The sequence below is a fragment of the Gasterosteus aculeatus genome, chromosome 21 (assembly GCF_964276395.1).
Source record: "Gasterosteus aculeatus chromosome 21, fGasAcu3.hap1.1, whole genome shotgun sequence".
Classification (NCBI taxonomy): Eukaryota; Metazoa; Chordata; class Actinopteri; order Perciformes; family Gasterosteidae; genus Gasterosteus; species Gasterosteus aculeatus.
The window spans coordinates 21,357,649-21,382,517 of record NC_135708.1 but is presented as its reverse complement, the minus strand read 5'-3'; the positions used below and the strand labels follow the sequence as shown (position 1 = coordinate 21,382,517).

The window sequence follows — 24,869 nt, the reverse complement described above, 5'->3', positions numbered from 1 at the left end:
CCAGTACCTCTAGTTTTATTACCATTGATTTAGTTATTGTACTATCAGCATAAATACCATTTATTTAGCTCCGGTACTACTTGTATTAATACTAATAATTTAGCTGTAGTACTACTAGTTTTAATTACCATTGATGTGGTTATAGTACTACTAGTATAATACCATTGATTTAGTTATGACACTACTAATATTACTTTCATTGATTTATTTTTAGTACTAGTATTATTACCATTTATTCAGTTCTAGTACTTCTAGTATTACTACCATTGCTTTAGTTATACTACAGTGAGACAGAGGGAGTGTGTTAGCGTAGCTTAGCTCAGAGACCGTGAGACGGAGCACCAGATGAGGATGAACTTTTGGAGGAGATGGTTTTCACACCTTGAGACGGATCGATGGAGAGAAAAGAGCTTATGAGTGTTTGTCATAACTGCAGATATCAGCAATGTGAGAGTGTTTCATTTATTGATCAGCTGCTCTGCAGGAAACCAATCGGCTTCCTATCAGTGTAAGTGAATTAAATCCAAGTGTATGTGTCCCCCCTGGGTTTAATGATATAGGAGGTAACATCTGGGTCTTCTTAGGCCGCATCGATCAGAGAGGGAGGGGGAGGAGAGCCGAGGGGGGAGAAACGGAGAGACAGAAGCCTTCTCTCCGCCTCACGCTTCACATCTCAGAGAAGAGAAACGAGAAAGGAAGTAAAGGAAAATGGACATAGCAAGATATGTTTGCGTCAAACAGTATTATTATTTTTAAGTTTTATTTTTTCAAATCGCTGAACAACATCAAGAGAGAATCTCAACAATTGTTATCTTTATCTCATTTTTCAAGAAACCCAGCTGATGTCTTACCAGGTGATGGTGTCAATCCTCTGGGTTGTCATGGCGATGGTGGTAAACCGGGGATGTGGAGCACGGGTTGTGAGCGGTGAGTTAAGAAATTCAAATTTTGTTGTCATGTTAACCCCGGATGTAGTTTAACAATGAATAAAAACCAAAAGGCTGGTGAATAGTGAATAATGATGTTATATAGTAAAAAGAGATTTTTTTACCAAATAACATGAAACAATCCCAAACCTAAATAGCCTGAATGCTAACTAGTAAAGGTTAAGGACCTCCTTTCTCTTTTTTTCCTAAACTAAATGAAGCACATTTTCACTCACGTTATTTTTAATATTACTTTGCACATGTTACATTAAATACAGAGCAGCTGGTAATTTGCAAAACTGTTCTAGTCTGTCCCCCAGATAGACAGACAGATGGACACACAGGGAGGTAGAGATGCTAGAGATATATAACAAGCTCCTTAGCGATTTTAGCAGTAAAGTGATGATGCTGCAGAAGAAGAATCCAGCTAATCACTTAAAGTAGTGTGTGTGAGGCTGTTTTAAGCAGAGTGTGTATTAATCACTGCAGATATTCACTACCACACACACACACACACACACACACACACACACACACACACACACACACACACACACAGGCCAGAAGATGTGTGTCTGTATTTTCTCTCTCAGTGACTCTACAGTTACAGTTATTTCACAAGTGCTGCATAGAAAGAGATCAAGCACACAATAGTCTCTCAGTAAGGGATCAATTACTAAGAAGCCTCCTAGTAAGGGATAAAGCACTGAGAAGCACAAGTAAGGGATCTTGATTCTTAGACAAGATCGACAGAGAAGAAGCCTCCTAGAATGGAGTTAAGCAAGAGGAAAGCTTTTTATTTGGTTAGGATAAGACAGGAGAAGGTTTACTTTCACCCCTCTAGTTGTGATCAATGGGGGAGAAACCTATTAAGGGATCCCAGGAGGAAAGGCCTCATAGTCAAGGACTAATGTAAAAGACCACAAAGCAGGAGGAATTCTAACTCTATCTCCTCCTCTCAGGACAGACAGTGTGTCTTAGAGGTCCAAAGCGTCCCTGCTACAAAATCGCATACTTCCACGACGTGTCGAGCCGCGTCTCCTTCAGGGAGGCTCTGCAGGCCTGTGAGATGGACGCAGGAGCTCTGCTCAGCATTGAGAGCTTGGAGGAGCAGACGCACATCCAACATCTGCTGCAGGTGAGACACCTACTCCTCCTTATCCCCCTCTTATCTCCTCCTCCTCTGCATCTCCGCTTACTCGTCTTACTCTCATCTCTTCCTCGTTGTTTCTAGAGCCTACTACAGTTTCAGTTCGGGCCCCCGGATGACTTTGCTATTGTGAAAATTACAGAGTAATTAAAGTAGCTGCTATTCCTAATCAGTCCACTGGAGGTCGCACTCTGTGAGTGAGTGCATGCGACTAGGGGTGCCCAACAGGCCAATCGCCAAGGCGGTGCCAGTAGATCGCCTGGAAAAAAGATCACGCCAGGTCACCTTGCATGCGCGGTCGACCGCGGGAGCTAATGGAAAACGTATTAGTGCTAATTAGCGATCCTTGGTGGCTAACGGACACATTTAATGTAATAACGCAACCCTGGCTGAGTCCTCGAGTAAGGTAATGATCAAGAATGTGTGGAATGGTTGTGACTGTGCTTTTTTATATCGTTTGGTTTTGCGCTTATGGTATGCAGCGGTGTTGTTCTCTTTGGTTACCGCTACTACTCATTATTGTTATTATTATCCGGGCGAATGGCCTGGGGTATGGGGGCGTAGTAGACAGGGAAACTTGAAAAGTAGCTCGCAAACTGAAGAAAAGGTGTGGGAACCCTTGCGTTAGACATTTCCGATCCCGGTGTCACTCCAGGCAGCAGCGCTCACTAGAAAATGATGGCTACACCCGCCCGCCCCGTCGACCACCCCCCCGTCGGACCATCCGCTAACCCTCTATTGAGGGTCCCCCCTCAACTATGATTTTACTGGTCTGGATCAAAGTTGACGGTGGTGCATGGGTAGAGAGGGTGCGCCAACAAGGTTGGTGGTTCGAGCCCCGGCTGCTCTGTGTCCCTGACACCAAACCCCTAATTGCTCCCTGGGCAAAAATGTAAATGCCATGGGTTCAAAATGCGATGTATGTCGCTTTGGATAAAAGCATCAGCTAAATGATCTGTAATGCAAAGTAGCTTAACTAAATTGATTTTGACACCCCTGCTCTAGAAACTGCGTTCAGGAGCCGTGGGTGGTACAGGAGGAGGTATAGCTGACGGGGATTTCTGGATCGGTCTGACCCGAAGGGACGGAGGTGATCAAACTCATCCTGAACTCAGCAACACCTTCACTGCCTGTCCAGAGCTCTACCATTGGACTGATGGAAGCCCCGCCCCCTTCAGGTGATGATGATGGTGATGAGGAAGTGATGACAACAATGATCATGATGATCGATATGATCATGGTGGTGATGATGATGAAGGATGATGATGAGGACTGTGGTGGTGGTGGTGACGATGATGATAATGGTGATCATGATGGTGGTGATTATGATAATGATGATGATCTAGGAACTGGTATCTTGATGAGCCGTCCTGTGGAGGAGAAGCCTGTGTTGTGATGTACCATCAACCAACTGCCCTACCTGGACTGGGTGGAGCTTATCTCCACCAATGGAATGACGATCGCTGCAACATGAAGCACAACTTCATATGCAAATACAAGCCAGGTACCATCAGCCAATCAGCTTCACTCTCTCTGGTGACTTTTTTGTTTCTTGTTCTTCTGAGTTTGTATCCTTATGGTTGAAATGCACTTATTGAAAGTTGCTTTGGATAAAAGCGTCACCTAAATGACACATAATGTAATGTCAGCTGTTTCTAGTCCCACCCCCTTCTAGTATTTTCGTTTCTTTCATGATTTGTCTCTTTCCCCTTCTTTCACTCATTTATTATTTGTTTGATTTTATTAATTTAGTTTGTTCACTCACTCTAACTGCCCTTATGTTTTCTTTTCAGGGTACCTGAAGGAAAAGGGCAACACACCTGTAGGGCGGAGCACAGGTGAGCAGGGATGTCCTCATTAGTTCATGTCTTCAAATAAATGTCTGTGTGTTTCTGTGTGCGCGTATATACTGTACATATACATATTTATATTCATGTGTGTCCTCAGAGATCACTACAGGTATAAGTGTGGTCAAACAACCCACTGGTAGTGAGGAGGTACCCCCTCAGGTGACCATGGCTGGAGCTTCAGGTAAAAGCCCCTCTGACCCTTCTGACCCCTGTGAACTCTGAAGAGGTGTAATGGTTCTCTGTCTCTCTCCAGGCATGTTACTGGTGTACGTCATCATACCCACAATACCCCTGCTCCTGCTCATCCTGGTGGCTTCCGGGACCTGTTGTTTTCAGATGCTCAGTAGAAGGTAAGAATAAAGAAACTACAAATTTGTCTGCCTCCCTCTGATAAGTAAAGAGGTGAAGTCCTTCCTCCTCTTCTGTCTCTTAACGGTATGTTATTTCAGAAGTGATAAGAGAAATGATTTCTTTATGTTCTTTTTGAGTGAAGTTTGTTAAATTGTCTCTAAGGACGAATATCTTGTTTTTGATTCACGTCACAACACGTTCCTCTTAGCATTGACTTCCACATGTTACCCGATCAGGTCTCAGAGGACGAGGAGGGGCTTCACATCTCTGATACTGCTGAGGAGGCTGTGTGTGTGTGTGTGTGTGTGTGTGTGTAAAAAGCTTACTCTGCGATTATGACAGGTCAAACACTCAGACGTCTTGTTAACAAGAGATGATTGACAGCAGTACCTGGCTCACTGCCGTGTGTGTGAGAGAAACAGGCCACTTAATCACTCTAGATTCAATAAACCTGCAGTGTGTTGGAAATGACTCCACAGTAAAAAATACTATTCAGAAAAGTACTGATACATTAAAGTATTGGTACTATATATATTAGTAAAGTACCTAAATCTATCAGAAACATGTTTTAATGTAGAAGCAGAAACACAGTGCAAGTACTTGAAACTGGTACCAAACTACAGTACAGTAGTAAAGGTACTCTCTTCTCGCAGTACTCCTCGCACCAAGACGTCTACAACGTTACATTCAAACCTTTGGATCTCCAGGACGACCAAACCAGACCGGATGGAGGTCTAACGTCCTCATGTCATGAAGTGGAGGTGATCAGCAGCAGAGAGAAAAGGACACGAGTGGAGTCGCGTTTGATTTCAGAGCAACGGGGATCAATACTTCTGCTCAATGAAATGGGAAGAACAGCAAGATACGTTGCTCCTTATATTTAGATACGTTCTGTGTATAATATATTCTTTTATTGTTGAGGTAATAACAGAGAAAGCTCATTGAGTTTACATGTAATAACATGTAATAACTGTTATACAAAACAATCACAGAAATAAGCTAATACAAGTGTTTACTAACAAGTAAAATGGTAAACAAAAAGATACTAAATTATATATAATGAAACTAAACATCTTGTCAACCATCATAAACGTCAGATCTTCTCATATTTGAGTGAACCGTTGTTACATGTTCAGTGTAAATGATGAAAAAGTACTTGGTAACTAAATGTTACTTGTGGTGACGTCATGTTGAGTTTTCTGTTGCTGGAGCTCTCATATGCGCCACAAACCATCTATCAGCCAATCGTGTGACCCGATATTGGACCAGCTTGTTTTCTGTAGGAATGTGATTGATCAAATGTCATTACACTGTATTGTGTTTTCATGTTTGTGCACGTGTCTATTGTACGTTAACGCTCGGGTGGATGTCATGAATAAATATCCTTTGAGTGAGACTTATAATGTATAAAACATATACAATGTAGTATTCCATGAAAAGAATATGTAATATTTATTATGAACCAGATCTCTAACTCGGCTGCACGCACACACCCACCTTGGGACAATGATTGACTCCAAATTATGTCTTCTGGTCCCACTGCTGGAAGACAATAAGATAAATGGTAAATGGACTGTACTTGTACAGCGCTTTTCTAGTCTTCTGACCACTCAAAGCGCTTTAACACTACATGACATCATTCACACCCTGATGACAGGAGAACCACACACAGTGACACCTGCCGTCAGTCACTAACATCCACACACTGTAGTCGCAGCTACAGGAGCAAGTGTCTTGCTCAAAGACACAACGACATGCGGGTCAGCAGAACCTGGGATCGAACCGACAACCCTCTGATTGGAGGACGACTGTGCTCCCCACTGACCCAGAAGAGATTAATAAAGAACTCATTGATCAACAGTTCATCAGTATTAACTGCACCTCCTACACTGCTCCTCTGCCTTAAGGCGTCCCCCAGGGTTCGGTGCTTGGTCCTCTTCTGTTCATCCTCACATCGTACGTCAACATGGTCTCCTCTTTCACGGTTACGCCGATGTCCAGCTCTATGTCTCAACAAGACTAATACCACAGCTACTTACTCCACTCGGACGATAATCAGGCCTCTTCCCACCTCACCTGACGCCAACCTCCTATCCAGCCCCCATAGGACCAAGCACCGGACATGAGGCGACAGAGCCTTCCCCATAGCGGCCCCCTCCCTCTGGAACGCTCTCCCCAAACTCACCGGAGACTGCACGGACCTCCAGATTCAAATCACAAATCAACACACCTCAAAACAGAACTGCTTTTAAGATTTGTGTGTGTGTTTTAGATTTGCTTGGGTTGTTATTTTATTGTTTAGCTTTTAGGATATTTTAAAATGGGTCTATAAAGTGACTTTGAACATTAGGAAAAGCGCTATATAAATTAAATGCAATATTATCCATTGATCTAAAAAGCCGTAAAAAAAAGAAATGAATATAAACCCATAATAACGATAAATTGACTATTAATCTCAGATCAATCACCTTTATTAAAAAGAAAGAACAGAATTGATGATTAACAGAAAGTGTCTCCGTCTAAGGTTCTTCGGGAGGTTCTATTACGGTTCTGCCAGACCGCCTACATGCGTCTGTCTGCATCTTCAGACTGAGGGGTCAAAGGTAACGACCTCCGTGTCGTCTACAGCCACCACCGTCTCCTCCTGTTTGTAAGTCAGCGCGGGTGTCATGTCATCCTCAAACAGGATGGGTGGGGCCTCCACAGCAGGTACCGCCCCCACTCCGTGCATGCGCTTCCTGTGCTGCTGTAGGTTGCCGCTGCGGTTGAAGCGCGCGGCGCAGAGGTCGCAGGCAAAGGGCCGCTCCCCGCTGTGGATGATCACGTGTCTGGCCAGCTGCGAGCGGCACTTCTTGTCTTTGCCACAGATGTGGCAAACAAAGGTCTGGGGTGGGCGCTCCCCGTTGGCGTGCACCACCTCGCGGTGCCTCTTCAGGTGGCTGAGGCGGCGGAAGCTGCGGCTGCAGAAGTCGCAGCCGTAGGGTCGGTCATCGCTGTGGATCAGCGAGTGGCTCGCCAGCAGGGACTTGAACTTAAAAGGCTTGCCGCAGATTGGACAGGAGAAGGCCCGGGTGGGCGCCACGCTCCTCTGGCGCCCGGCATCGAGCGGCGAATTGTGGACTTTGACCCGCAGGTGGATGCGTAGGTGGTGCTGTTTCAGGCAGGTGGCGCGCTGGAAGGCGCGCAGACAGATGCCGCAGCGGTGGGGCTTGTTGCCCGAGTGGATGCGGGCATGAGCCGCGAGGAGTGCCTCGGACTTCAGACGCTTCCCACACACGCTGCAGGCCAAGACCCCATCAGGGGGCGGGGCCTCATCGCCCTCGGACTGTTTGGCGTGCACCAGGGCCTTGTGGCGTTTCAGCTGGTACTGACGGCCGAACTTGCGGCCACAGATGTCGCAGAGGTGCGGCCGCTCCCCGGTGTGCGTCTGGAAGTGGACCGCCAGCTGCGAGCGGCACTTGAACTCTTTGCCGCAGAGGTCGCAAAGCAGCGAGCTGGGTGGCGTGGACTCGGCGGCGCCGCGAACGTGTGCGACCTTCTTGTGGTGCTCAAGGTCATTAGTGCGCATGTAAGCCTTGGGACAGAGGTCACAGCGGTGGGGTTTGACCCCTGAATGGATGACCTCATGTGTCTTCAGGCGGGACCTGCAGCTGAAGGTCTTCCCGCAGGCAGCGCACAGCCAGGACTGGACCGCTCGCTGCTTCTCACGGCGGGCAACGCCATTCGGATGGAGGCGGGTGAGGTGGTGCTGCAGGTTGTCTCTGCGGTTGAAGCGGAGGTCACACAGGTGGCAGGAGAAGGGCTTCCTGCCTGTGTGGATGAAGGAGTGTCGGGCCAGACTCGACTTGTTCTTCATCACTTTACCACAGACGTCACACACGGTGCTGTCGGCCTCCAGCTTCACCGAGCACACAGGTGCATCATGGGAGTCCAGCCGGATCTCCTCCCGGGCCGGAGCAGACGGGTGAGAGTTCACAACTGGGGGGTTAACAAAAAAAAACTGATTTTGATAAAAGATACATCTTGATATGAATATAAAAATTCATTTCTGCATACGATAAACAACGTTACAATTTTCTATTAAATAAAATTGCATTAAAAATAAAATGTAAAAGTAAATAGAAAACAGGATACAAGATAACCAATAAATGAGTTACTTATTGGAAAATAAATTACATTACACTGTATTACATACATTTTTTATTTAAATGTATTTATATAACGTAATGTAATTCAATTCATTTTGTATAGCCCAAAACTACTAATTGGCTTTACAGTCACATGAAAAGTGAGGATAAAAATAAGAATGAAAAACCCTTGCAAAATGCAAAAGATGTCATGTGTACACAAAGAACAACGCAAAAGATGTACAATACCTTTGATTCATGCAGGAATACTAAATATTAACTGACGTCCGATATTTAGGAATAAATTAAGACAATCAAGACTTTGAACAACATTGCTTTGTTTAGTCACTCACCTCCCTCCGGTGGATTCCAGGTGGGGTCACCTCTGTCTTCTTCTTCTTCTTCCTCTTCTTCCTCCTCCTCCTCCTCCTCCTCCTCCTCCTCCTCCTCCTCCTCCTCCTCCTCCTCCTCCTCCCTTTGGATGTCATTAACAGGTGACACGCGGCGGTAGCGGCGTGTACCACGACCTTTTTTGGCGGTGTTTGAGCTCTGAGGTCTCCTCTGGGACCTGGCCCGAGGGGGTTTGATGGTTCTGGTGCAGTGCTGGAGCAGAGCGCCACCGTCTGGTCCATCAGGTCTCACAGCAAAACACTGCAGCAGCATTGACGACGAACCTGCAGGCAGAGACATTTCTGTTTAGTGTGTCTGAGTTCCCCCCTTACACACACACACGCACACACACACACACACACACACGCGCGCGCACACACACACACGCGCGCACACACGCACACACACACACACCTGTCTGACTCCAGCTGAGCTGCTGGTTCAGCAGGTCCACCTGAACAGCAGCGTCTCTCCTCTCTGCTGATTCGCTCTGACATCCCACCTCCTTCCTCTCCTCCTCAGGACTCTCCCACTGACACCCCACTTCCCTCCTCCTCCTCCTCCTCTCCTCCTCTTCGTCGTCGTCTCTGAGGAGGAAGACACAAAGATGTTCTCCTCCCCCAGGAGGCGGCAGGAGTCCTGACGACATCTCTGAAAGCATTCATTGATCAGTAAAATGTATTTAGATGTTACTGCTGCACTCATTTATAGTACATTGAAAAGTAATACATGTTCTAACCAACCAACATGTAGTACTTTTATCTTACAACAATAACATGTCTGTTTACAACAAATGAAACAAAGTCACGTTAACATTCTGGTATTTCACCAGCCTGCCCGTCTGTGTCCATATTGTTAAATCGTCGGGTCACATGCTAGAATTAGCTAATACTGTTAGCACTAGCACAATGCTAACGACAGCTAACATATGAATCGGACAGATGAAATGAAAGAGTCCGTTTTACCTGCGAGCTGGTCGGTCAGCGATTAGTGCGCAGCAGCGTCTCGCCTTCGGGAAGTGTTTCAAACTAACAACAGATTAAACTGTGACACCAAAACACATCCGACACGACGCCCGAAACCGGAAACAGAGCCGCTTCTCTTCTTCTTCTCCCGGTTCCGCTGGCACTTGTTGGAATGTGGGAAATGCTGCCGCCCGGAGGGCGAACAGTGTAACTTCGACTATGTGCGTCCATACGGTTTTAATAAAGTTCACATATGACCCAGAGAAGTCTCGAAAACCACACACTATAACAATAATGTTAATATAATAAAAAACACTTTTTACACCACGCGTAGAGTAAGGTGACAGTTAAAGTGTATACACATTTTATTTTCAGTATTTTGGAATCATACAACATAAATAAAAGCTTTCATTACAATATTTCTTGTCTGTGTTAGAGACAAATGCAACCAGGGTTCGGTTGTTTCCTGGTGTAAGTGGTTGTGATGGTGGAACATTAACATTTTCTAACATGATTGTCTCTCTCTGTGCTTCACAAGAACAATGACAACAACATCAACACCAAAAACCACCAAAGGAATAAATATTCTTCTTCCTGCTCTATGTAAATTATTAACAGCTCGCCCCCACGTTCGTCCAAAACCAAACCAGCAACCGGCCTCGCACGGCTGCCCTGGAGCAAACAACCAGGATCCACAACCTGCGGGGACCAGACCTGGGGACGATGTAGTCGCTATGGTTACCCTCTGCAGCAGAGATCAAACACACTGACAAACAACTTAAGGTTTACAAATCTTAATGGGTCTTAAGAGAAAAAACACATATGATGAATTCATCTCAACCAGCTGATCATTCGACACAGAGTGAGTTTGAAAGCTCATCCAATTGAATGACTTAAAGAACCACTGTTTGTTTTTTTATCACACTAAGTTTAATCTAAATGTTATATTGTAAATAGTCCTCACAAGAACTACATTTTGTTTTGTGGTTAATAAATCTCTTTTGTAATCACAAAATGTAATAAGTAAATCTGTCCTCATTTACACGATATCTTCGCTCATGATTCCGTTGTCTTTCCTCATAGTCATAATGTCTTTTATCATAATCACGATATCTTCCCTCGTTCACCGTATCTTTTCTTTGGTGTGTGCGCTGCGGGATCAGAAGATGAGATCATCGTATTTTAATTATTAGTCAAAGAGCATTAATTTGATGAACACAATGAATATGATAAATATTATAAACATGTCGGCGCTCAGAATGACGAGGCCAAAGTCCCAGAAGAGTCTGCTGACAGATCCTGTCACTCGGACGTAGAAAGCAGAAAGCAGGTGACCGGTGAGCCTGCCGTTGTTCTGCTTCTTTTACTTTCATTTTGACAAAAAAACAAAGTGATACATGGGGAGTAAACAAAGTGAATCGGAGTCCAATTAAAGAAGGCAGTGCAAGAACAAGGTCCTCCTCTTCCTCTGCAGTCTGTAGTTCTCCTCCTCTTCCTCCTCCTCCTGATCATGATGGCGATGATGATGAGGGAGCTAAGCGGAGTTGAGATACTCTAGAGCGACTTCATAACAAAACTTATACTGTTCCTGTGGAGACATACAGAGGTCACACTAACACTGACTGTCCTGAGTGTTTGAATGTGTGTCTATGTGTGTGTGTGGTTATTGTGTGTTATTGTGTAGTTACCAGCAGGTCCACCATGTTCGGTTTGTTGTTCCTCAAAGTTTTCACGGCATGAAAAACATCGACACATCTTTGTTGTCTTAACATCTCACAAACGATGCTGATGCTGCAAAAGACCCCACTGCGACCTCCTCCATTCCTGAGGAGGAGATGGGAGGAGCAAGAGGAAAGGGGAGAGAGGAGAGAGGAGATGGGAGGAGCAAGAGGAGAGAGGAGAGAGGAGATGGGAGGAGCAAGAGGAAAGGGGATAGAGGAGATGGGAGGAGCAAGAGGAAAGGGGAGAGAGGAGATGGGAGATGGGAGGAGCAAGAGGAGAGAGGAGAGAGGAGATGGGAGGAGCAAGAGGAGAGAGGAGAGAGGAGATGGGAGGAGCAAGAGGAAAGGGGATAGAGGAGATGGGAGGAGCAAGAGGAAAGGGGAGAGAGGAGATGGGAGATGGGAGGAGCAAGAGGAGAGAGGAGATGGGAGGAGCAAGAGGAGAGAGGAGAGAGGAGATGGGAGGAGCAAGAGGAAAGGGGATAGAGGAGATGGGAGGAGCAAGAGGAAAGGGGAGAGAGGAGATGGGAGGAGCAAGAGGAAAGGGGAGAGAGGAGAGAGGAGATGGGAGGAGCAAGAGGAGAGAGGAGATGGGAGGAGCAAGAGGAAAGGGGATAGAGGAGATGGGAGATGGGAGGAGCAAGAGGAGAGAGGAGATGGGAGGAGCAAGAGGAGAGAGGAGAGAGGAGATGGGAGGAGGAAGAGGAGAGAGGAGATGGGAGGAGCAAGAGGAAAGGGGATAGAGGAGATGGGAGGAGCAGGAGGAAAGGGGAGAGAGGAGATGGGAGGAGCAAGAGGAAAGGGGAGAGAGGAGATGGGAGGAGCAAGAGGAAAGGGGAGAGAGGAGATGGGAGGAGCAAGAGGAGAGAGGAGAGAGGAGATGGGAGGAGCAACAGGAAAGGGGAGAGAGGAGATGGGAGGAGCAAGAGGAAAGGGGAGAGAGGAGAGGAAAAGAGGAGTAGAGAAGAGGAAAGGGGAGAGGGGGGGTGAATGAAACAAGGAGAGAAAATATTCCCTACTGTTGATCACAACGTTCCTCCACTAGATGGAGACAAAACATCACTGATGGATTCTGGAAATAAGCTGAGCATTATTATTACTTAGTATCATAATACTGGTACTATCTACGTGCTGCAGTATCAGTATCAGTGTTAATGTTAAACGAGTACTATTGCAGTATCAACAGTAGTATTAATTAAGTATCTACTAGCATTATTACTAGTACTGGTGTACTGTTGTCACCCTTTGAAAAAGAGATTCTCAACGGGACTCTTCTGGTTAAATAAAGGTTTAATTGTAGCACTATTGTAATATAGTGGTGTTGCACAATAAACAGTAGTACTAGTGTACAATAGTAGCATTGCAGTACTCTTACAGGCAGTGCACCACTGTGCGGCCTTCCCCCCCGTCATAGTCCTCCTGCCACTTCTCCACCTGGTGGACCAGCTTCAGGAAGGAGCGCTTGGATACCGGCGTGTCGCGGTACATCGGCCAGCCCAGGAACTGGAACTGCTGCACCATGCGGTACCCGTCCTGTGGCTTGGGGGAGCACAGAGAGGACAGGGTGCTCAAAACAAACTTACGCTCAAGTCACTCCACACACAGGGGAGAAAATGAGCAAGGACATAGGGAAAGTAAAGGGAGGTAGGATGGATTCAAGGAAATGAGGAGGTAAGGAAAGGGAAACCAAAGAAGGACATAGAAAAGAAAGCATGGTTGCCAACGAAGGAAAGATGGGATGGTTTTATATTAACAACGAAAATCAACTTCGATCTGAAAAAAAATATAGACACTATATATGTGGTGAAAACCTGGAGGGAGGTGGCTGTGAGAAAAAGAAACGCACCCTGGCCGTGTTGTAGATCCTGAAGATGCGACTGATGACATCCTCCTCCAGGTCTGCAGAGACAAACTCCACCTGCAGGGAGCCGAGCCTGTGGAGGCCATTCTCAGGCCAGTACTGGGGGCACAACTGGGGGGGGGGGGGGTTATAAATTCAGGTAGTACTACCCTATAAAATAGCTTACAGGGGGGGGGCAGTAAAAACTCAAGTAGTACTACTTTATAAAAGTGTTTGCATGAATGTGTGTTCATTCCGAGCGTCCCCCCAATAGGGTCCAAACTGGAGCAAAATCCATATTGCAGCATAAATATTGGGTACTCATCACAAACAAATATATTAATGCTTCATCACATCCATCCATCTGCAAAGCGCTTATCCTGCACACAGTCGCGGGGGGGCTGGAGTCTGTCCAAGCCAACTTCAGGCGATAGACGGGTTCACCCTGGACGGGTCGCCAGGGTTACAGGGCTACACAGAGACATACAACCATTCACACTCACATCCACACCTACGGGCAATTTAGAGTCCCCAATCAACCGGATCCCCAGAGCAGGTCTCTGGACTGTGGGAGGAAGCCAGAGAACCCGGAGAGAACCCACGCAGACACGGGGAGAACATGCAGACTCCACACAGAAAGGCCACTGGACAGTCGAACCCAGGACCTCCTTGCTGTGAGGCGACAGTGCTGACCACCACGACACGTGCCACCCTATATCAATGCTTCAGACCGGGTTAGGGTTAGAAACATTGGAGTCTTGGCTACAATCTGCACTAACCCGTTATAATACTCCAAACACTCCAACAAGCTATACAATAGGATATGCAAATGAGTCTAAAACATCTCCATATGCTTATGTACATCTCCTCGGCGAAGCTTGGTCTGAACAAAGGACACGACACACTGAACATTGCCAAGACCACAACCGATAGTTCCACCAAACATCCGAGCATATGAATCCTAAAATGCCCTCTAAGGAGGCTGCCTTATACGATGAAGTGTTTTAAACGGGCAAATCAGCCTACGGGAAACCAAAAATCATGATTTTAACTCTGAGGCCTTCTACTCTAGGACAGGTCTTCACAAAAGCCTAATCCCTCTATCCTCGTGAAACCTTTTGCGGATTACTGTCCACACACTTGGCTATCACTTAGAGGAGGCTTTAGCCTGCTATCCCCATGTTCTATAGGACTCCAAATTCAAAGATTTTTTGTTAGTGTTACACAGATTTATTTCTTCACCGGTAACATATAGACTTTTAGATTATAGATTTTTACAGATTATAGCACTCACAGGAGTTCCCTTTTGTCCCCACAGAAAAAACACCTGTGGGTTATTACACTTTTTAAACAGCTACGCCATTTTAGCAGCAGAGGCCAAAAAAAACGCAACATGTTTAGCGCGCGTGTGTGTGTGTGTGTGTGTGTTAATGAGTGTGTAGTTTATGTACCTGTGCCGGGTCGACGTCGTTCAGCATGACGATGGACGTACAGTGGTAGTCGAGGACCAGACGCCAGAAGTCCTTCACTGTGTTTGGCAAAGGATGCTGGGTAACGATGAACGCTGATGGCTGCTTGTAGCTCTGTCACATTAACACAAGGCCATAAATGGTCATTCAGCAGGAAGTGACACCATATGAGGTAACAACAAACTACATGACTAGCAGATTGAATTTTACTTTCCCTGAGCTTTAACATGACAGGAGCTCTGAACAAACACACACTCATACAAACACCACTACACACTCAACTGTTTGCTTGGTTTCCATAACAACAGAGTGGTTTAGTGGTGAAATGGTGTGTTGGATGTTAGTTACTAAACCCATGACTGTCTGTCTCTCTCTCATATATATATATGTCTGTCTACATGAATAGAAAATCTTGTCATGGGTTTAATATTTAATATTTTTGTAAAATGTACTTGATTAAGTAGTCTTCAATATTTGTGGTTTGACACATTAACATGAACCTGCACATAATCTGCTGAAGACTATGTGATGTGATTGAACGCTCTACAAAAGTCCCTGGGGGGCAATACATACGTCCATCAGAGCTGCGTTGATGTAGTTGGAGCTCTCTCCGTCGATGGTGATGAGGAACGGCAGGCAGCGGTCCGGAGGCAACACGTCCATGCAGCGGTTCTTCTCGTGGTTCCGAGGAAGCAGAGCGATGCTGCAGTCCTCTACCCGCAGCGTGGGAGTCACCATGTTCAGCGTCTGAGCCCCAATCAAATCCATCAATCAGTCAAGATGAATGTCATTATGAATCAAATCTATTAAACTTGTTGATATCTATTTTACTTCTTCATAATCACTGATTATGTTTCACTAGTGTTTCAGTCTGTTCGAGTCCGAGCTGAACATCTAGAGTGTGCAGCAGCGTCAGAATCTGGTTAAAAAAAAGATTTCTATCTTGCCCTCATGGCCACAATAATAACTCTTCAGGCTTCATTTGTTGACAACGATGGCGTGCTTGTGCTGGTCTCACTCATGTGGCTATGGAATTCCACAGACCTTGACTTTTGGCCCCAGACCACCGGGAGAGAGACAAACTGCCATTAGAGCCGTTCTTATGACCCTACAGACAAAGAGTCTTGGCTCTCTCCAAATCAACTTATGTTTTAGATAACTGTTATAGTTTTGTGGTAAAGTACACTTGTTTGAGGTGTGGATTCTGTGTAAATTGCTGTTGTGCCCTGATCAGCTCGTCAATGACCCAACTGTGCCGTAACCGTGGTTACTGAGAGACGCGCTGCAGTCTGTGTCTGTTTCTCCCACAGCTGAACCATAATAGCCGATTAGTGGAGTCACGACAGGGAGGACAGGAGGGGACGGGTGGGTTGAGAGTGGAGAGCAAGGGACGGTGGGGTCCAGCGGGGTGGGAGGCGAGTGAGAGGGGCAAAAGTCAAGAGACACATGCTGGAGAAATGCTGTTTGAAAACAGCGACGAGGACATGGAGGAGGAGGGGCGTAAAGCCCCCCTGAAGAGAAGGAAGACGAGGAGCAGCAGAGGGGCCTCTCGAGCCAAGAAGGGATCAAAGAACGGAAGGAGAACAAGATGGGAAGCGGGTGAGTCTGGGCCCACTGTCACCAGCAGGTACGGGGGGGGGGGTAACAAAGAACATGAAAGGGGTGGACCTGGAGGAATACTTCTCTGATCCTGGCCGACTGACTGGTGGAAAACGACTGAGGAGTGGAGCCAGAGTCCAGATCGACAAACAGTTCACCATTTAGACTTCACTTTCGTCATGCGTGTGACATGACCGTGTTTAAAAAAAAGAAAATTAAGATCGAAAAAAGAAAAATCTCTTTTCCCCCCTCTCTCTAGTTTTCTCTCTCTTTCTCCCCCCACACAATCCCATAATTTCAAAATAAACCCCCCATGGAGGGAATTCTTACTGTAATGTTTGTGATGAGACCTATCGAAATAATAACTTCTTAGTTTGAAGGACAAACATTCTGTCTCCCAACCCCCTCTCCTCCATCATTTCAAAATAAAAGCTTCAATGATTATCTGTGCCTTAGCCATGGAGCTCAGAATGAAGCAGTTTTGTTGAAATACTTATTGCTCTTTCAAATACTACTACAAATACTACTAATATCACAAGTACAAGTAGTAGTACTACTACAACAACTGACCCTGCTACTATCATTACTAATACTACTACTACTAGTATTTCAACTTTTCTTAATACTAAAAATACTATTTTGACCAGTAGTAGTGACACTTTAAATGATATTACTACTCTTACTACTTAAAAAAGTACTATTAGGATTTATTCTGCTATTATTACTTCAACTACCATATATTACTAGTACTACTAGTAATACTACTACAACTGATACTACTATTACTACTACAACTAGTATTTCTACTGCTATTAAAATAACTCCTTTAGTAGTTGTACTAAAAATACTACTACTAGCAGTGACCCTGCAACTGATATGACTACTCTACTATAACAAAAAGTACTGCCAGTATCTATACTGCTATTTATACCACAACTACTACTCATTTTACTACAAATACTACAATGACTAATAGTATTAGTACAGCTGATAATACTAGTACTACTACTAACACTACTACTTCTAGTTTTTCTACTGTTATTGATTCTAAAACCACTACTACTTATTCTACTGATAGTACTACTACTGCTACATGCATTTTGCATTTTCTAGTTATGATCAGTATCATCATTAATCAAGATCAATATCATCAATAATCAGGGTCAATACCATCACCAATAATAATAATAACGTTTATTACACTTTATCAAAGGGTTATTAAGATTAATAACAGAAAAAATTGCTAATTACCATTTACAGAAATTTCTAACTGAAGAGGTGAACTATGTTTCACATTTAATGAGTTTTCAACATTTACAAGCAGAAACATGCATATATTTAAATAGATATATTTACCCTAAACTCCTCTTTGATCTGACTGGAGTTAGTCTGAGGATCCAATCGGTTCATCTCATAGTAAACTGACCGCAGCTGATTGGCCGGAATAGCTGTGTCACCACAGAGACACGCCTCCAAGATGGCATCATGGATGAAGACGTACTGCTCCTGGACAGAAAGGGTTGAGATGTTTGTAAAAAGAACACACCTCCACTTCCTATCAGCTCCCTCCTCCCTCTGTCCTCTCCTCCTCCTTTCTTCCTCCACCTCCTCCTCCCTTTTCCCTTCACCTTCTCTTCTTCCCTCCACCTCCTTCTCCTCCCTCCTCCCTCCACGTCCTCCTGTTCAGTTTGATTGACAAGAGTGTTGCTGAAATGTCACTTCATGAACGATTTATGTCAACACACAGAGGAGGAGGAGGGGGACGCAGAGAAGGGACACAGCAGAGTGACATTAAAAGAAAGACCGAGAAGGTCATCTCTTTGTCCACTTCTGTCACACCCTGTCAGTCACCTTTTGATGACATCACAGCCTTAAAAGAACTGCAGCAGAACAATATGAAGAGTCCGAGTTGACGACGATTACCGCGGCGACTCTTATGCTGCGTGCAAAGCATATTATCGCCACGCTTTATTCCCCCTGAAAGGGGGCGTGGCTTATCTCTGTTACTTGTCTGCAGGCGGTTGTAATCATTTCCGCTTTCCACCAAGGAAATTGTCACGGTGTGGTTTCACTTCCTGTTGTATTTTGTAGTTTTCTGCCACTCGTGTCCCCGGGTAACTTCACTTCCTGCCTTGTCCCGTCATCCCCTGTGATCGTCTAATAGTTTCCACCTGTGTCCAATCACCTGCACCTCCCTTGTGTATTTAAGCCATGTGTCTCCTGTGTCACTTGTCGCGTCATTGTCTTTTGCCACGCATGTCCTTGTCCTGTCTTTTGTCTTGGATGCCCATAGTTTCATGCCTGAGTGTTTTCGCCCCTTGGATTTTGGACCTTTTGACTATTAAAGTCTTTTTGTTTTGGAAAAGTCTGCGTCTTGAGTCCTGCCTCCCACCCGCGCCCGTGACAGAAATAAATAGCCACTATTTCTGCTCTTAATTTGTTGTGTGAATCACACAAAGGTTATAAATACCAATTATTGCGTAGAGAGCGGCGTACGCTCACATGGTCTGCTGTTTATGGAATCATTTTAAAACAATGGGTGTACATGAACACAGTTTATATCATCAGTGTGTACGTGATTCTTTTGGAAAGAGGCCCCTAACTGTCCCTTTAAGAAAGTGTTTCCTAACTGTCCCTTTAAGAAAGTGTTTCCTTACTGTCCCTTTAAGAAAGTGTTTCCTAACTGTCCCTTTAAGAAAGTGTTTCCTTACTGTCCCTTTAAGAAAGTGGCCCCTAACCATCCCTACATGACAGTGTTCCTTTACTTTAGGACAGCGATTCCCAAAGTGTGGGAAGGTACTGCAGGTGGGCCACGAGACGTCATTTACAATAAATAATTAAAATGTTTTTAATTTTCAATTTTAAAAAAGTTTGAAATTAATATAAAAATATTTATATTATTTGAACAATTCTAGCGGCACATTAGTGATGTGAAACATTAACTGATGAAGCACAAACAATTTAAACGAACAGATTAATAAAACAATAAGGCTGTTGTCTGCCTGTCGTTATTCAAACAAAACAATGTCAAATAGGCGCCTCTTGTAGTATTAAAGTAAATATATATGAGCTCCGGAGAAAATGGTATACAAAACATACATTGTCGGTTAATACATTTTTTATTGGTTAAGGTCATTCAATCATCCCTAGTTTATGTTTTGATCAGGGTTGTGATTAAAGGTTTGGGTGGGCCGCAAAAGATTTTCAGATTTCAAATTGGGCCGCGGCGTTCTTGAGTTTGGGAACGGCTGCTTTAGGAAAATCGGGCCTAACTGATATTTTATGAAAGTGGCCCCTTAATGTCCTTTTAAGAAAGTGGCCCCTGGTCTCCCTTTATTAAAGTGGCCACTGATGTCATTTTACTAAAGTTGCCCCTGGTGTCCCTTTACTAAATTGGACCCCACTTGGTTCTTTATTAACGTGGCCCCGGTGCCCTTAGTGTTTGTACCTCAGTTTGGACCATGTTGACCCTTCGCGCTCTCAGCTCTCGGACACAGTTGTAAATGTCGACGACTCCTTCTCGCTCCGCCATGTCCAGCATGATGTCGACCACGATGAAGCAACCTGTACGTCCGGCCCCCGCGCTGACACACACACAAAAAGACACACATGTTACATATGTTCTTCATGCTGTACCTCATGTAGCATCAGGGATCAATATGTGAGTACCTGCAGTGCACCACGGTGGGGCCGGCGGTTGTGGGGTTTTTGGCTTTGATGCGGCGGATGAAGCCCAGCAGGCCGGTGGCGTGAAGGGGAACGCCGTGATCAGGCCAACCGGTGAAGTGGAACTGACGGATCTCTCTGATCTCTGCCACACCCCTCTGAAACGATCACATCCATTGATCCACTAGTCCACATGATGTCATAACCTCCATGTTTTTCATTTAGTGTATATATCTTAGTGTGTACATTGTTTATTTGTATGCATATCCTAGTGCAGCGGTTCCCAAACTCAAGAATGCTGCGGCCCACTTTGAAATCTGAAAATCTTTTGCGGCCCACCCAAACCTTTAATCACAACTCTGATCAAAACATAATGATTAAATGATCTTAATAATTTAACCAAAATCAAACATCCGCGAGCAAAAGTCCGTCTCGGCGAGGTATTTGCTCGCTTGCGAAACGTGAGCTTCGTTGCTCGCGAGGAGAATCTTTGCTCGCGCTCGAATGCTGTGAGGTGCGTCGGCTCCCGCCGCCCCCCTCGCCATCCACGCCTTAAATCTTCGGCTGCTTTTAGAATAACTTATTTCCCCGTTAAGATGGTTCAGCTACTGTAGAGAAAAGGGCGCCGTCTCTCGCTCTTTAATCTCATGAAGTGCTCGGCGAGAACGACAGCTTTGTTTCTCCGACGCGCCCTGAAAGCAGCTTTCAATTTAAAAATTGAAAATTAAAAAACTTTATTTATTTATTGTAAATGACCTCTCGCGGCCCACCAGGAGGCCGCGGCCCACACTTTGGGAATCGCTGTCCTAGTGTATACATGTATCACAGTGTGTGTGTGTTGTACCTTCTCCACAGCGAAGGTCCGGATCACGTACTCTGAGAGCAGCTGAGTCTCGATCAGCGTCACTTTCATGTCTCCGTAGATCTCAGTGTCGTCTGGCCAGTACTTACAGCACTTTACCTGCACGCACACACACACACACACACACACACACACACACACACATACACACCTCGTTTATTTGTTACACTCGGGCAGAAATAAAGTGACTTATTAATTAGGCCAATATTAAGATCAAAATCTCAGCTTCAACACACCCTTTAGTTTACAGCTCTGTATAACTCAAGTGCAGCTCAAATCTGCTGCTATTTACACGAAAACGAAAATCAGCTCATTGCAGAAAGTCACAGAGGGAGACCTGACAGATGCACTCTGGGAAATGGAGTGTGTGTGTCTATGTGAACTCACCCGCCCCACCTCCACCAGGTTGGTTACCATGACGATGGCAGCGGTGTTCTCTTGCCAAACCATCCGCCAGAAATCATACGCAGTCTCCTGCATGGGACCTGAAATATACAGTGCTGTATTTCAGAAAGTGACACCAGAGCTATGCATGAATTATAATGACTTTTAATTCATTCAAAGTCACACACACGCATAAAAATACACAACAATGTTCTTAATCACTGTTGACAGTCTGTATTTTGACGATCTAATTAGTTCATGCTAATCCATTCCTGTCCTCAAGGGTTTTACTGCGAGAATCTGCTGCCTGAACAACCACACACACACACATCCACTCTGTGTCCGCATGTGTGTGTGTGCGCATGTGTGTGTGTGTGTGTGTGTGTGTGTGTAAACAGGTGATGGCTGCTGGTGTCGCTCTTGGTGAATGGGCCGATCAGGTCAGAAGTTAAAGAGTTAATAGCAGAACAAGAAGAAGAAATGTCTCCAGCAAGCGTTGCACCGCGTGTGCTGAGTGTTGTTACTACAGAGGTCAATAACGTATCTTCAAACACATTTTGTCTTCTGAACTTTATGTAGTTCTTGTTTTTTATCCTCTTAGGAACCAAATCAGAAGTCGCTCAGTTCTTCATTTCTCACCTTGAGTAGCGACGTAGTGGTTTGGTCTGTGGTAGCCCTGAGAGAAGAGAGGAGGAGGATCATCATCATCATCATTCTCACTTCATCATGGACATGCAATACCTAAGAGATATTAATCATGTCGAGCAGTGAAGATGAAAAGAAGCTGATCACACAAATATTCCTCTCCTCACTTTGTGTAACTTTGTCTTTTCTGTTTATCGTTGGGCACCAAAACACCCATTTTCCAAAAGTAATAAATAAAGCCGCTAAAAATGGCCTCACTAAGCTGGTAAACAAACCATTCCTCTGCAGGGATGTTTACAGAGTCAACAACAGCTTACTGATGACACCCATCGCCATGGAAACAGGACGTTACAGATCGACCTTTGAAGGAACTAAAGTAAAGTGCTACTCACGTCCACGTAGTTGGCATTGATGTAGTCAGAGCCGCCGTCTCCGTCCTGAGGCTGCAGACGCACACGAGAGTGATCGTCTGGTGTACACACACAAACACAGAGACACACACACATTTTTTAATTAGGGAGCTTGTTGCCGTGGTGAAGCTCAACATAATCACCTATAATGAGCTTCCACTAATAAATAAATACACTGTGTCTTGTGCTATAATCACGTTAAATAAAAAAACAGATGAATTATGTCTCATCACACACATATATTACGTCCTCGTTCTGGATCAGAAACATAAAGCTTCCAGTTCATCAATTAAATAATAAACACATGGTGTTGCAGCTAAATTACAATAAATCAAATAGTAAAATTGTTGCAGATTTCTGTCCATTGGTTGGTTAACTAAATATTTTCAATTTATTGTTGCAAATTAGAACATGAGCATCAGACGGTAACGCAGTTATGAACAGATAATAAATGTTTACTAACATATACTATTAGAATTTAATCCACAAGAGGAGTCATCATCACACACACAACTTGCTGTTATTAACAAGTTAGAGATAAAGAATACCTGCAGATATCAGCAGTTGTTTGAAATTATTTCTCCACTATTTCATCTTTTGTAGGTTACATTAATAACTGATTCTAAGCTCTGGTAAATAAACGGCTGAAAGTGTATTTTTTAAGGGGACCATGTTCTAAGTTTAAAACAAATGGTATTTAATATTATTAAATATATTATTAATATTATTAATTTTATATTATATATAACATATGTTATATTTGTATATTTAGTCATTTTGTTTTCCCTATTCCGGTGTCGTTTATTATTTGTCCGTTAGACACCCAGCTGTTTGTCCTACTGGGGAATAACATCCTAAAATTTCTTTTGTATCCATTGATTTGTTTTTCTGCAGGAAGTCCAATAAAAAAATACAATGAATTTAATCAACTGACTAATTCATTCACAAGTCCCTGTCAGCCGGTCTCATGCCTGCAGCTGATTGGCTGTCACTGCTGTCACACACATTTAACTTGACACACACACAAACGGAGACCAGTGTGTGTGTCTGTGCGTGTGCCTTTTATCGGCTGGTGTGAATACAAAGTGTTTCCCTGCAGACCAGCATAGCCTCAGCTTCTATCACACCTCATTAGCATAATTACAGCACTACAGGACAGAGATTGTGTGTGTGTGTGTGTGTGTGTGTGTGTGTGTGTGTGTGTGTGTGTGTGTGTGTGTGTGTGTGTGTGACAGCAGCTGAAAGTGAGCAGCTGTCAGCACTGACTTTCTGGGACGTAAGCACATTAGCTTCAGCGGTTCCATGTTGTGTCTCTGAGACCTGGAGCTGTGTGATGATAAGAACTGACGTGAGATCAGCTAGACGAGAAAACTAGAACGTGTGTTTCCTGTCTGACATTCAGCCGGCTGAGCTGAAGACAACATCATTGGTCAATGTTCATTTATCGCAGAGATTATTTATAAATAAAGCGACCGGTTCCATTCAAGTTTATAACGTTTATCTAATGTAATCTTTAATGAGAAGTCTACTGAGATAATCCAGCACCAAAACACCCAATCCAAGACCTGCATATCCCAGATTATGGGACAGGTATTGGTCTGCCAATCCGAAACCAAGACCCAATCAAAGATCAATGCGTGCCAGATTTACACCCATTTAAAGACCTGCAAGTCCCACATTAATACCTGAACCAAGACCCAGGTAATGACCTGCAAATCCTAGACGCACCCCCACACCCATGATGACAGCGCTCCAGGTTCTGGGTTCAGCCTCACATGTTTGACCTAAAGAGCTGCTGGAGTTTGATCTCCTCCATGAGACGTAATGATCTAAATGATTAATTGTTGCTGAAGCAGCATTCCAACCATTTAAAAAATCACTGATTTTGTTTCATGAGTTTTTTGTCTCTCTCTCGTTAATGATCGCAGGTGTGCTGTTACCGTGGTAACTCAGGCGCACTGCAGTCTCTCTCTCTCTCTGATTACTGCAGTCTGACCTAAAAATAGGATTTTGACACTGAATATCTTTTAGCTAATAACTTTAAACTAATACATGTTTATCAGTCTTGCTTGGCGAGGGGCCATTACGGGAAGGAACCGTAAGCAAAAACGCTCGTCCCTCCCTCACTGAGAGCAAAACACTCGACTAGATCGCGACTCTTTGCTGTCCTGAGCTCTCTGAAGACATCAGGACCACAGAGAGCCTTCACATCTTCAGACTAAAGACACACCTCTTCAGACTCTACCTCCACTAACACACTAACTAACTGTAGCACTTACATTGGACTTATAACGTCACTCATCTATAGCAAGTTGTAAATTGGCTTATTTGAGGAAATTGCACTTTCTTGTTTCTTGTTCTTCTGAGTTTGTGTCCTTATGGTTAAATGTTCTTATTGTAAGTCGCTTTGGATAAAAGTGTCAGATAAATGACATGTGATGTGATGAAGTGCAGACAGGTAAATTTACTTACTCTGAATGCATGCAACATGAAATGTTTGGTAACGTTCCCTTT

General features: G+C 44.5%; 3 protein-coding genes across 14 annotated transcripts in view; 1 reads left to right on the top strand and 2 right to left on the bottom strand.

Annotated features, from left to right (window-relative positions):
* Nucleotides 1-597: 597 nt before the first annotated feature.
* chodl (chondrolectin) lies at nt 598-5,673 on the top strand. 2 transcript variants are annotated; one of them, XM_078096531.1, is made up of 8 exons: nt 598-927; nt 1,889-2,064; nt 3,082-3,254; nt 3,423-3,580; nt 3,870-3,914; nt 4,024-4,107; nt 4,180-4,276; nt 4,931-5,673. In XM_078096531.1, the coding sequence occupies exons 1-8, from the start codon at nt 843-845 to the stop codon at nt 5,013-5,015; spliced, it is 903 nt and encodes a 300-aa protein (XP_077952657.1). In that variant the 5' UTR covers nt 598-842; the 3' UTR covers nt 5,016-5,673. The 2 variants fall into 2 exon arrangements, with proteins under 2 accessions (XP_077952657.1, XP_040023399.1); XM_040167465.2 differs by having other exon boundaries at nt 623-927; nt 4,985-5,673.
* A 1,057-nt stretch (nt 5,674-6,730) lies between these two features.
* LOC120811813 (zinc finger Y-chromosomal protein) lies at nt 6,731-9,933 on the bottom strand. The gene is made up of 4 exons (XM_040167466.2): nt 9,760-9,933; nt 9,209-9,445; nt 8,758-9,078; nt 6,731-8,255 (listed from the first exon to the last, which is right to left on the bottom strand). Exons 2-4 carry the CDS (start codon nt 9,441-9,443, stop codon nt 6,862-6,864), a joined length of 1,950 nt encoding a protein of 649 aa, XP_040023400.2. The 5' UTR covers nt 9,444-9,445; nt 9,760-9,933; the 3' UTR covers nt 6,731-6,861.
* Nucleotides 9,934-10,095: 162 nt separating this feature from the next.
* Nucleotides 10,096-24,869, bottom strand: part of LOC120811590 (receptor-type tyrosine-protein phosphatase mu) — a 103,132-nt gene continuing 88,358 nt past the window's right edge. For all 11 annotated transcript variants that reach the window (XM_078096527.1, XM_078096520.1, XM_078096521.1 and 8 more), the window contains 13 exons: nt 22,338-22,414; nt 21,940-21,976; nt 21,304-21,401; nt 20,899-21,015; nt 20,058-20,212; nt 19,837-19,972; nt 17,745-17,894; nt 15,363-15,536; nt 14,772-14,903; nt 13,327-13,452; nt 12,856-13,019; nt 11,448-11,583; nt 10,096-11,347 (listed from right to left, as the gene is read on the bottom strand). In XM_078096527.1, the coding sequence (XP_077952653.1) occupies nt 11,294-11,347; nt 11,448-11,583; nt 12,856-13,019; nt 13,327-13,452; nt 14,772-14,903; nt 15,363-15,536; nt 17,745-17,894; nt 19,837-19,972; nt 20,058-20,212; nt 20,899-21,015; nt 21,304-21,401; nt 21,940-21,976; nt 22,338-22,414 (1,556 nt within the window). In that variant the 3' untranslated portion in view covers nt 10,096-11,293. The remainder of the gene's footprint in view (nt 11,348-11,447; nt 11,584-12,855; nt 13,020-13,326; nt 13,453-14,771; nt 14,904-15,362; nt 15,537-17,744; nt 17,895-19,836; nt 19,973-20,057; nt 20,213-20,898; nt 21,016-21,303; nt 21,402-21,939; nt 21,977-22,337; nt 22,415-24,869) is intronic.